The sequence below is a fragment of the Haliotis asinina genome, chromosome 6 (genome assembly GCF_037392515.1).
Source record: "Haliotis asinina isolate JCU_RB_2024 chromosome 6, JCU_Hal_asi_v2, whole genome shotgun sequence".
Taxonomy (NCBI): domain Eukaryota; kingdom Metazoa; phylum Mollusca; class Gastropoda; order Lepetellida; family Haliotidae; genus Haliotis; species Haliotis asinina.
Window position 1 is genome coordinate 43,422,752 of NC_090285.1, and position 13,970 is coordinate 43,436,721.

At 41.0% G+C, this 13,970-nt stretch overlaps 1 protein-coding gene across 1 annotated transcript in view; it reads right to left on the bottom strand.

Annotated features, from left to right (window-relative positions):
* The window catches only part of LOC137288283 (four and a half LIM domains protein 2-like), a 150,852-nt gene extending 137,876 nt beyond the window's left edge, over positions 1-12,976 (bottom strand). Inside the window, exon 1 of the mRNA XM_067820774.1 lies at positions 12,902-12,976. Within this exon, the coding sequence (XP_067676875.1) occupies positions 12,902-12,937 (36 nt within the window). The 5' untranslated portion in view covers positions 12,938-12,976. The remainder of the gene's footprint in view (positions 1-12,901) is intronic.
* Between the last annotated feature and the right edge of the window lie 994 nt (positions 12,977-13,970).

Here is a 13,970-nt window from a genome sequence, read left to right on the forward strand (position 1 = left end):
GAGTTTCGCGTATAACCTGAGTGTCGTTGTTATATAACTCTGTCTCTCGGGACTTTTTGGTGCGTACGAGTTTGTACACGTTGGTTTTATAGTGCTGGGCCACTGAGAAACAATCTTGCAGTTTAATTAACGCTTATATCTACCTCAGGCACAGTATACAAACTCTGACCCGCCCAATTCATGTTCTGTCCCCTTATTGCCGAACGACAGGCAGGTTACAAACAAGCAGCATCTATAAGCATCATTTGGTACGGCACGGCAGGGGATCGAACCACCGACCTTCAGCTTTCCAGGCAGACGTGTTGTCTACAAAGACCAGTGGGATAGCCTCATGCTCACAGCACTCGAAGACCGGGTTCGATTCTCCACATGGGTACAATGTGTGAAGCTCATTTCTGGGGTCCCCGCCCTGATATTACTGAATTATTGCTAAAAGCGGCGTAAAACTAAACTCACTCACTTATTCGTGAAGACAATGGCGGAGATCTCAGTGTAGGGGGTCTGCAATACAGGACCAAAATTGGTTTATTTTTTTCCCAAAACAGTCGTCATCTGTTGAAGCCAATGGATTCCAAAGGCTACAGCACCAGAAGTTCATGTCTAAGATTTGCATAAAAAAGTATAACAGTCAAACGATGTTTGTAACTTGTTAAACAAGCATTGTCACTAAACATGACGATTCAACCTCTCTTCATATCTTGCGTTTATGAAAAGAATCTAGTCCACGGTTCTTAATATATTCCAAATCGTACACACGTACGGACAGACGGGACCCACAACTACATCCCCAGTTTCGCGATAAACGCGCGATGGGGGATAGTAATAAACTTAACGCTAAACCCTCCCCCACACCCAGTCACCTCTGGCAACACATGACGACAGGGATGCGTGGTTTTAACATGACGGGGACGTTTGCGACCCCATGAGGAGCTACTTCACCATAAAAGCAATCAAATCCTTTTCAGGCACCTGGTTCCATCGACATGCGCTAACGTAGAGTAAATGAGAGTCTGGTATAAAGTATGTTTTGGTAACAATCAGCACCAGGTTCATCCTTGTGTCGGATTTAAGGCGATTTGTAAAAAAATATGGCAGGCTATCTGTTCAAAGTCGTCACTTACTTCCAGCTAGCTGAGCAAGGTAAAAGTAGCACGCAATAATTTACATATAGCTGAGGCTTGCGTCTTATAGGGGTATACAGCGAGCAATATATGCATACACTTTACTTGTGCAAAGTTATACGACTTACGCATATAATGTTATTTGAACTGTGTATTGAGGTCATACTTCTGCAAGCATATATACCTCGCACAAGACAAGGTCAGTAGCACATGATCATTTTCTAAACTTTCATCGTTATTCTAGCTAATATTTTCTAGTTAATATATATTACTCATATCCGATCAAACGATCCAACAAGAACATGTCATGGACCAAAACAATCAAAAGTCATGCCCACATATTTGTTTCGCGGACTGTCCACAGCAATGCCGTGAGCGGCATGGTCACGCAATATGTGTTCATCTTGAATATAGACTTAGTAATTTTGAAGTTCAAGATACAAGCAGTTTGTATGCGTATATGAACGTGTACCCATGGCCGAAACAGGCTTCCTTGCCCGTGTACTTTCTTGACATCCACATCAGACGTTTGTTGTTGGTATGTCATGATACCAAGCAGCAGTGTCGTCACGCTTAAGACCGGGTTCGATTCCCCACATGGGTACAATGTGTGGGCCCATTTCTAGTGTACCCCCTGATATTGTTGGAATATTGCTTAAAGCAGAATAAAACTAAACACACTCACTCGGATTTCGGAGAGTTTCTTTTTCAAACCTTACGCAGTGCACTCGCTGAGCCTTTTAGTCTCCTAAAATCCTCTAACAGTTAGAAGTATACGCATGAAAAAGGTGCCTCATAAAACCCGTGCACCTTTGGTCGTTTGTAGGGGAATTTTACTCTTTAAAACATCCAGATGGAAGAACTGGAAAGCCATAAATCTGTGAGACTAAAGAGATAACAAAAATCAAATGGTTCATCCTATTTCGTCAGTTTATGTTTCGATTCATCTGACTAATATATTCAAACTGGCAGACAAGTATATACCTCTGGTACACATTCTCATGTATTGGACCCGTGAAGCGCCAGGTAGAATAGGCCTTCAGCAACTCATTCTTGCCATGGAAGGCGGCAAGACGACTAACGGGATAGGGTGGTCAGGCTCGTTGACTTGGCTAACACATGTCATCGGTTCCCAATTGCGCAGATCGATGCTCACGCTTTTGATCACTGGATTGTCTGGACCAGACTCGATTATTTACAGACCGCCGCCATATGGCTGGAATATTGCTAAGAGTGGCGAAAAACTCACTCACGTGTTCTCAATCCTATTAGATAACAATATGCATTACTAAACCTTGCCCTTTTCTAACGAAAGCCACACGTGCATATTAGCTTCACTGTGTTGCTGTAAATCCAGTTTACCTTAACGTGTAACTGAAAGTTAAACAACCCTAGAGTTCTGTGCAATCAGCGTCAGCGTCTGAAAGAGGTCATTATGAGGTTGAATCAATTCCGATCAACTCAGACAGCCATATAGACGGTTACTAACATTAACGAGCCAACATGTGCACTGCAGTCGAGACGGGCTTTTTGTTGCTGCGGCAACTAAATTCATGAAATTTAATTAGGAAAACACTGAGGATGATTGGACGAGGCAATCAGGACTTAAAAGTGAAACTTCCTACAATTATCCCCATACAGCATGTGTGCAGGCGCGTGTATCACATTCACCTCGCCACAGCGTCACTGGGTGATCGTCGTTGTCGGAGCGATGATGTTAGTGGTCGTAAACGAAATGTTCTTCATGCTTTCAGCGTTTCAGAAGTACCTAAGATGCTTTTTGTTCTTTATGCATTAGTGGTCGTAAAGAAAATACTTTTCATACGTTCCACATTAAACGCCGAAGGCCGAACTCGAAATGTTTATCATACGTTCCACATTAAAGGCCGTACAAGAAATGATTTTCATGAGGTCTGTATTAAAGGCCGAACTTGAAAAGCTTTTCACACTTTCTACAGTAAAAGCCGGACTGGAAATACTTTTCATACGGTGTGCATTTAAGGCCGAATTCGAACATTACTGGTTTTCATACGCTCTACATTAAATGCCATACACCAAATACCATTCATGCGTTCTCCGCATGTTAAGTTGTAGTTTCTTTAGTCCAGAGGTATGTGAGTACAGGATGGTGTTTATAGTGCAAAGAAAAGCATTCCGTGAAAATCAGTTCGCGTATATACAATTCTAAACTCTTAAGACCCGTAAGGTCCTGACCTGGCAATGATAATATGAAACGTATTTACTGTCATTTTGTTCAACACAATCACACATGATCTCAGTACATTGGGTCCTGTGTTTCTCCACAATCATTAACCTAACCCAACGAACCATAGATAGATAGATTCATTTTGTTCAACACAATCACACATGATCTCAGTACATTGGGTCCTGTGTTTCTCCACAATCATTAACCTAACCCAACGAACCATAGATAGATAGATTCATTTTGTTCAACACAATCACACATGATCTCAGTACATTGGGTCCTGTGTTTCTCCACAATCATTAACCTATCCCAACGAACCATAGATAGATAGATAGATAGATTCATTTTGTTCAACACAATCACACATGATCTCAGTACATTGGTTCCTGTGTTTCTCCACAATCATTAACCTATCCCAACGAACCATAGATAGATAGATAGATTCATTTTGTTCAACACAATCACACATGATCTCAGTACATTGGGTCCTGTGTTTCTCCACAATCATTAACCCACCCCAACAAACCATAGATAGATAGATAGATAGATAAATAGATAAATAGATAGATAGATAGATAGATAGATAGATAGATAGATAGAAAAGACTCTATTATCTACGTAGGACATTGGTTTGCATCCGTAAGAACTCTTGAGCATTTAACGTTCATGAAAACATTGCACTGACAGTACACAAATGATTAACAACAGCGATGTACATTATCAACATAAATACTAAACATTTCAAGGTCCTCAATGACTTCTTCATCCGTCTCGAGTTCTGTTTTGATGTTATGTTCCAGTATAGAATCAGAAGTTCGAGTGGTCTAAAAGTGGAAGATAGGCATGGTTAGGCAGCATCTTGCGTCCACAATCCCGACTTTACCACTGAAGGACACCCTTTCCAACTTTAAAGGAATCACATGCTTCCACTGTATGCTTTAACTTTTTGTCTCAGGTGAACCGAAGTGGACCCAAGTGACATCATGAGTTACAACTAGGTCTGCCTAGTATTCTTCCAGAATGGTGACTGATTCTCACCTTTTCCCGCTTCTGGTCAGGCAAGATTCTTGCGTTCGGCGTTTAACCTCGAGACGCGCTGGGACAATGTTCCGAGAGTACTGATTTGACTGAGGTGGACGGTAGCTAAATGTCTGGTAGTCACACGCCTGCCTTTCACATGGCATCGAGACCATCACTGTCGACCACAGCCTACCTCATCTTCAGAGCTCTTTCTTTGCCGTCTAAAATCTGCACACCGACCGTCAACTGTATCTTCTTGTGCCTGTGACATGTCTTTATGAATTTCCATTTGGGATGTCCTTTTTATTTCATATCAGCTTTATCTCTGATTTGTCACAGTCCATCTTGGGAGCAAGTGGGCGATTAGTTGTACGTAAGAAGTGTATGTAAGCTTTTGTAAACGAGGCAGTATCATCCAAACACATGGAATGAGATCAAGAGGTCAGTACCTTTAACTATTTACCAAGGTATTGACATACTTTTCATGGTCAGGCCGGAACACGGCACCCCTCGTACACTTACAGACGCACAAACAATAGTAGAGTGGGTTAGTGAGTGAGTTTTCGTCGCTGTCGCAATATTCCAGCAATATCACACCAGAAATGGTCCTCACACTTTGAACCCTGTACGAAATCGAACTTTGGTGTGATGAACGAACATTTTAAGTACTAGGCTACACAACCACCCCAGTATTGGTAGATGAAATAGAAAACTCGCAGTGGTAATGTTTTTGTTGGCTGTATGACGTCGATCTTTAAAGAATTCTGTCTGGACTATACTATGCAGTGACCGACATTATCAACATCAACCTATGCAATATTAGATAATGTGATTGAGTCAGAAAGGCCTCTAGCTCTGACTAAAAGGAGGCTAAAGCTGGTAAGACCCTATTATTACATGTCCATGATTCGCGTTCAGAGGAACAGTGTAATAGAAGTAAAGGTAGCTAAATAGTGTTAGGTAACGCTTCGGAGTTAGAACGAGGTTACCAGATCTCAAAGACTACTGCATGGGTTCTGGCAAGTAAATTACAGGGATAACTTGGACCTGTTTGGTGAGTCAGAGACATTTTGAATTTTAAGTGAGTGATGCCATACAGAGTTATTCAAAGTATATGACTGGGACTGACAATACCAGCCAAGTCCGCGATCTGTATGGTCACGTGTAAAGAAAAATGGTCATTCGACTTTTAACAATACCAGTCAAATTTGAAACCACAGATTGTTTTTACAACTTACATCCGTGTTGGCGCCGCGTTGATTCCTTGCCTCGTAGCTTCCATGCTAACATCCATCAAAGGTACGGCTTCAAGAGCGTAGTCACAGAGCAACAACAGAATCTGTCCCTGCTATATATGTAAGCTATTGATTCCAGAGCCGTTTCAACATTCCAATACAAAAATACAATATAATAATCTAACTCAAAATGATTATACGTTTCTAAGAACAGTGGGAACTTCAACAGCCATGAAGCCGAAGCGTGTTGGATTTTCAGTCGTGTATTTCTGATGATCACAATGAAATTTATACAGCGAAGCTCTTATGCAACTTCATTCTCTGAGTCACCACTGTACAGGGTACAAATGTTTAAAAAAATAGAATTACTTTTTTTTGTAATTTACAGTTACAATTTCTTCACACTAACTCCAACCAGTTCTACTTTCGCCGGCGTCAGCAACGGTGCGTATTAAAGTGATGAATCGCCCACATGATATGTGCCTAATACATTACAGTTTGTGTATAATACTCAGACATCTTCACCACTGTCATAATCTTCAAGTGCTGATCCTTTTAAGGATACCCTTTTTACATTATGCCCTCTCAATTTCAGTGTTTCAACTCACAAACATGCCGGTATCTATACATGACGTTTAGTTATAGACGCACAGATTTAGAGTTTTGCTGGATTTCTTCTCGGAACCCCACATCAAGTTAGTTACGGAGCGCTGTCAGGGGAGCAGTTAGTCGCCCAGTCCAAGCGATTATTTCTTTGTTAACATATTGTAGACTGGGATAGATGTATCTGCCAGATTCGCCTCCTCTTTGCGTTCCGCCATTGACAAGCCAGTGTGTATGAGGATGAGCGCCGATGTTTGGAACAACATGGCAGTAAACGCTGGGTGTTTATACTTGTTATTTTAAGACTTTTGCTTTTTCTGCCGTTGCCAAGTGGCGCGCATTACACATACCACAGTTAGTGTGTAGTGACGACTACGTATGTTCTTGTATCGTGAAACATAGATAAACACTTGGCAGTTTTGGTAACATGGTTCCTTTGTTGAACAGAGGATTGAGTTGCAGGACTGATTACAAGATGAGGATGGTCTGTTTCTTGCTGTTCAAGGTACTTTCAGCAGGAAGCCATCAATCTGAAGGCGGAATGTAAATAATCCAACGTGGATAAACAAACCAGTGATTGATATCAAGAGCATCGCTGTAATCCCTTCAGTTTCCGTTACGCATGACAGCTTATTGGACTTAAAACAACACCTAATACGACTGTAAGGGTGTGATACGAGACAAAACAGTTTTACATAGATCTGGTATATAACACTGGGTACTAATAAAGCGCCTGTTTCCATGCACTTGTGCATACTCAAAGCGCTCACGTGTTTTTTCCATGGATAACCCAAGCTGCCCGTGAAGCTTTAGAAGGTTACCAGTCACCCTTATCCCACCAGGTACCCATTCACTGCTGGGTGAACAGAAGCAGCTCTTGAACAAACTCATTTGCCTAAGGTGAGACCTCATGTATCATGTTTCGTTGTGGGGCAGGGCGGAAGCCCGAGAAACTCTTAGGAGTCAAAGCTGCCGAACACGGTCACCCATTCATAAACTCTCCACGACCAACATTGCTTCTGTGCGCTTCTCCTGACTTGATAGCCTTACAAAAAATCCATGGGTTTAGCATTTCAGTACAGCCTTGGAACAAGGCAAGCTGCATGAGTGAGCAAATCCCAACGTAATACAGGTCTCAGATGTGTTCCACTTTGGCATCACATGCAAACACAGGCATGGTACATCAGTCTAGATGAAATCATCTTGCTCATATACATATAAGAGCAATCCCATCTACCTTGTTCATCGGAATTTGGCCACATACCAGCCATACTTCAGAACTTGATATCGATATGTTTTTAAAAATTCGCTCACATAGCAATATACTTGTCGTCATGGTAACACTAACCGTACATCAATAACTGGCACCATATTCATTTTAACTTGTTTTAGATTTGGCACATCCGTGCAGTTGGCAAAAACAGAAACCTTACCATAACGGACCCACTTCCAATCTGTCCCTAAGCTTATTGATTCCATAATAATGGTATGCAAGGGAACAAACTCTGCAATTAAAGTTCTGTTACTGGAAATAGGTCCCCGGTCGTAACTCGGTAAATGAGTCTACCAAAGCATCAGCTAAAATTATACATCTACCGAGACGGAGAATGCGCAATGACCTCCCTGAACCCCACTTGCTGTAAATAAACAACGACTGCTTGTGTTAGTGTCTATCATCGCTAACCTTGAGTGCAGATTAGTTCTAGATAATACGCCTGTGGTAACATGCTTACCAAGATGTTAGTCAATTTCTCCAGATAGGTTCTTACTGTTGTTGATTTAGATTGAAGCTGCTACCTAGAACAGATTGAACCTGTGATTTGCTGTACCGTCGTGCTATATTGGACATTCCCGGACACTCCACAAACAACTTTTCACCTTGGTGTGCGAAATGTCTTGCAGGGACATGGACCCCGTTTCACAACGTGATCGTAGCGCTAGGGTGATCGTAACTCCCATACTTCAACATAGACCTACGACAGTCGTAGCGCTAGGGTGATCGTAACTCCCATACTATAACATAGACTTACGACAGTCGTCGCGCTAGGGTGATCGTAACTCCCATACTATAACATAGACTTACGACAGTCGTCGTGCTAGGGTGATCGTAACTCCCATACTATAACATAGACTTACGACAGTCGTAGCGCTAGGGTGATCGTAACTCCCATACTATAACACAGACATACGACAGTCGTAGCGCTAGGGTGATCGTAACTCCCATACTATAACATAGACTTACGACAGTCGTAGCGCTAGGGTGATCGTAACTCCCATACTATAACATAGACTTACAACAGTCGTAGCGCTAGGGTGATCGTAACTCTCATACTATAACATAGACTGACGACAGTCGTAGCGCTAGGGTGATCGTAACTCCCATACTAAAACATAGACTTACGACAGTCGTAGTGCTACGATCGCTTTGTGAAACAGACCACAAAGTGATCTTGACGCCTTACTATCGCAAGGTTACGGTAAAGGAATAACGAATAACATCTTCCACATAGAGATCGTAGAGTTGCGACTGTCGTAAGTCGGTGTTCAATAAAGAAAGTTACGACGGTGTTAACGCTAAGATCCTTTTGTGCAACAGGGCCCTCGCTATTGAAAGAGAACTTCAATATATCTTCAGAGTCAAGTTCAATATATCTTCAGCAAGATTTTTTTATAGCCATGCTGTTATGTTTAGCCTGCTTAGAAGAGAAATTGCTTAGAAAAGGACATGTGTAGCCTTTGCCATCTAACTTGTCAACTGAGAAAAAATAGTGTTATGTGTAGGACAAAAGCATGGATGAAATTATAAGAGGGGTTAGCAATTGCATTTTCGAGACTGTGAAATGGAATAAAATATAAAACGGCTCGGAAAATGTAATAAATCTGTATCTGTATGATACGCATGAAATATTTGACACTTTTATTTCCGATGTTGTAAACGAGTGTTTTCTGACATATTTGGTATTAGAAACTCAATAAAGTGTTTTGAAGCAAAATTACTCAAACAAGTTTGATTGCCTAGTTTGATTTCAAATAACCTTAGTGAACCAAGGTAGCGTTATACTTCGGGCGACTTGAGTCGCCTGTTTTGACAGTTGTTGGCACAAGTGATTTATAGTATTGCCTTGGTATCCTCATTAAACATTCGTTTTATCAGATTAAATCATCCATGACTTCAGCAAACTTTATAATCTCAGTCAGCTGTGGTCACTCTAATATTGAGAAACGAAAGCAGTTGTGTAGTGAGACCCGTTCTAATAAGAACTGCACGCCAAGATAATTCGACCGTAACTAGCAAGTCGAGTAAAACATATGTTTTGATAACTAAAGGAATTGGTGTTTGACGCGGATTAATGCCTCGCCAGAAAAGTTTTACTGAGGTGCTGGTCATAATACAGTGTGTATCACAGAGCCTGAACCGCCTTCCAGCTAGCCCTTTCTGCAACCCTAAAGCCGTACATGAAGTCTTGATTTTATCAGACTCTGAATCTCCCATCTCACTGGAGCCCCTACCCCATTTAACAGGAATTATTTGTTTCTTTAGAAACTAGACATATACAATGCATTACTGAAGCATGTGTGTAAAAGAGATCGTAAAAGGAGGACACTCTTTACAAGCTACTACGTGCTTGGAGCGTTATGACCTGAATGTTCGTGAATGTATTGATGTTCGGATATAGCGATTCGATTCGGTTTATTTCCCTAACGTGCATTTATAACATTCGAAAGTTGAAATATTCATGTTGTATATAAGAACAACGTATTATGTCTATTTCTGTAATTTCAGTGCAAAGCCGTCCTACGCCTTCCAGCTAGCCCTTTCTGCAACCCTAAAGCCGTACATGAAGTCTTGATTTTATCAGACTCTGAATCTCCCATCTCACTGGAGCCCCTACCCCATTTAACAGGAATTATTTGTTTCTTTAGAAACTAGACATATACAATGCATTACTGAAGCATGTGTGTAAAAGAGATCGTAAAAGGAGGACACTCTTTACAAGCTACTACGTGCTTGGAACGTTATGACCTGAATGTTCGTGAATGTATTGATGTTCGGATATAGCGATTCGATTCGGTTTATTTCCCTAACGTGCATTTATAACATTCGAAAGTTGAAATATTCATGTTGTATATAAGAACAACGTATTATGTCTATTTCTGTAATTTCAGTGCAAAGCCGTCCTACGCCTGTTGGAATCTATTTTGGCGGCCGCTCGAGGTTATTTTCTGGAGTAAATATTGATATCAAGATTCCGTGACGTCTATTACCAGGGGAACTATATACATAGATTAGTTGTATATTATTCCTGGTGTTACGAACAACGTGAACAGGATAGGATCAAGTGAAGAAGTGTAACTTTCGCTTTGATACAATGAAATCTATAAGCAGGAAGTGTGAGTTGTATTCGTGTTGTAAGTGTGAAAAAGTAAATGTGTATTAATCAAGAATATCCTTTTTCTCAAGAAAATATATCACTTGACGAAATTTACGTTATAATTCCTCCTACTTACATGGTGCTGTTTTATTGGACATAACAAGAACAGCGTGTACTATTCAAGATGCACGGCATCGCACTTATACTTATTGAAAAAATACGCACTCTTCAACTGGCGTGAGAAAACTTACGTCTAACACCGATTTCTATCAGCTTTCAGATAAACCACATTGGAGTCTATAAATACGTTTCAACAGACACGGTAAAGTGTTTCGGGGCTGTTTGGAATGTGAAACCTACACCAGGTTTACAGCATGAACTAAACAAGACCTAGCCCAGATCTGCGGACACTTACCACATGCACAATGTCCGGTATACCCTAACTTGCCATGGTTTATGACGTGGTATTACATACAGATCAAGAGGCAAATCGAGAGGCAGATACTTTCCGATAGTATCAGAGGCAAAGTGGCAGTTTTGAACTATTACCAATGAAAGTACCATCTCTGAAAATTCTACTTCGTGTCATGATCGTGGGGTGAGTAACATGACCCAGAAAAATATTACTAATGGTACACTAGATTCAAATGGTGATAGATTGTCTTTCTTATCCTGAATTAAAGACAATTTTATATATGAGCAGGAAAGTTTTTCGCCCCTTTGAACACTATTTTGGCGGCAACCTTTAACTAGCAACCTTTAACTAAGGCTGAAAAGGTCATGTACGTGTGGCGGTTAAAACGGGAACGACGTATATTCAGAGAAAACAAGTCATAATCGGAGCTTCTGAGATTCGAATAGGTTATCAGCGGATACTACCTCGACCAAGAGAAGCAACACTGCACAGCGAAGTTCAAGTTCCTTGCTTCCTAGTTGCGGTAGGGGCACAGAATAATAATGAGAATATTCAAAACGCATCTTTCCCAGGCTAGGTATGTTGTTCAAGGCTCACAATCTGGTCATAAGTACACGGATAACCCAAGGTGCCTGTTAGGTGATAGAAGGTTAACAGTCTTATTTCACTGGGTACCCATTTTCTGCAGGCTTAACACGGGCAGTTTCAAACCAGCTCACTTGTCTGAGGTGAGACCACATGTATCACATGTGCTTCGTTGTGGGGCAGGACTGAAGTCCTAGAAACTCTCAGGAGTCAATCTGTCAGACATGGCCACCCACCCAAAGACTCTCTGTGTCTAACATTGCTTAACTTGACCTGATTGTGACCAGAGGTCCATGCTGTTACGGAATTGAATGAAGTAAAGACAGAATACAGCACTATAGAAATTTAGGCACAATACAGATTAGCAATTCCATCGAGCATTGATTCATTACCTATTTCGGCTTTCTTCCTCAACCATTTAAGAGAATAGTATTTCACTATCATGATCAATCTTAAGCAAGGTGATGGTCTGTAGCACTAGTCCTTGAACCACATAATTTTCCTTACTACTTAGCTCTCCCTGCAATGCTAAAGGCCGAGACGAAGCAAGTACTGATTGTCTCTGGTTTAGGAAACCTCAGTTTCTGAATCTCCCATCTCACTGGGGCTCCTTTTCAATTCATATGGGTTTTTTCCGTTGCTATCACAATAGTATATATTCAGTGACTAAGTGATCTAACTAAGACCGTAAGAACTTCTAAATGAAGTCTTTGATCTGTGGTCCAGTCACGGCAGTCTGCTATTTGATCGCGTCTCTTAACTAACACATCCCGCTAAACAATGGCTTGATTCTTAGATGATAATTTGGTTTGTGACCACCAAGGCCTGCAATTCTAACAACCACTAACAACCAAACGTATTCGACTCTGGTTACGTATAGCTTTCCTCATACTTTATGCTAACCCCTCACTACATCGCCAATGATCTAACTCACAGTATATGCCTTTCATACGACTGAGATCATAACATCAAGTACAACGCAGTTACGTCCCTTTATCAGAGAACTAAACTCGTTACACCGACTCGCAACACACATAGACGTCATACGCCTACGTCATGGTTATGAACCTCTGTTGGCGCTCTTCAGTTACTTAGAAGTGATGATGGACATTAATCAGATTGTCATATCGAACTTTTGAAAATAAAAATGCCCAGCATATATTGAACGATCTAGAACCTACTGCCCTTTGGGTTTTATTACCTCAGCGAACTTTATAGACCCATTCTCAAGTTTGGTTGTACACATTGACTCGAAATTGCCTATATTATACATCTCATGATGGACAAAAATCAATCTCTACCTCCCCTCAACGAGAAAGATCAATAAAACATGCGTGGTTTACCGTTGGTGCAACCATCTGCATGCGTACAGCCGACATGATGGTAACTCCACACACAGCCTGTACAAGAGCGCGTCCTCAACTGAACTGCACGGAGGGAACTTGGAGGAATGGATATTTCCAGCCTAACAACCAACAGCAGAACAGCACCAGAAACTTGAGCGTCTTCTAACGATGATTTTTCGCCCATAGTAGTAAAACATGGTCTTGGGAAAAAGACGAAATTTGATACATTGACTGATAACCCTTGCACTGATTTGAAAAACGGTCGTTTTTTCTCAACTTCCTTTTTGCTGAAAGGCTATTAATAAAAATTCAGTAGAAATAGAAAATGTTTGAAACACCACCCATAGAAGTAATTACTCGGATGAGTCAGAACCTTCGTCTTCGTTATATCAAAGATCTTGTGATCTCATCATGGTAACAGATAGTAGGTTGTCACAAATAAAAATGCCACAGCTATTTGCTGTAAGCTCACATCCAGATGTCTATATTTGTATAAAGTACATAATAGCACTATTTGTGAAGGTTAATTTAGTACAGGTTCTCAATAACTGTGAATATGCGGAAGTCAAGCAAATGTGAAATGCGTGTCTTCTGCGTACGAGCGTTGATGGGGAGCGAAATGGGGAGCTGGGATTGTAATGTACGCGTACTGGAGACTGTCACGATCTCATCCTTACTCCTCGGAAGATTTTAAGTTATCTGTGGAAAGTCGTCACTTTGGTATCTGGTTTGTCATTCTTACATTCCCCGAACAATATTATTTTCCATTCCGTTCGCCCTCACTTTAAGATAACTTAGACTCAGTACTATTCGTTACACTCCAAAACTGAGTATAAGCGTGTAACAAATAGTACTGTGACTAAATCTCTTCAGACTGGCTCACCCTCAATGATCAGACCTCAATGAATCAAGACTACATTGTCCTAAGGCCAGTGGTATGTTATTTCACTGGGACGCCCATCCATTTTTATGAAGCTGCTTGTTTCTTTCAAATTCATCTGTTTTTACGGACTAACGCCTTCTGGACGTTTTTACGGATTTTCAAGAAGGGTGTATTTCGTCGACA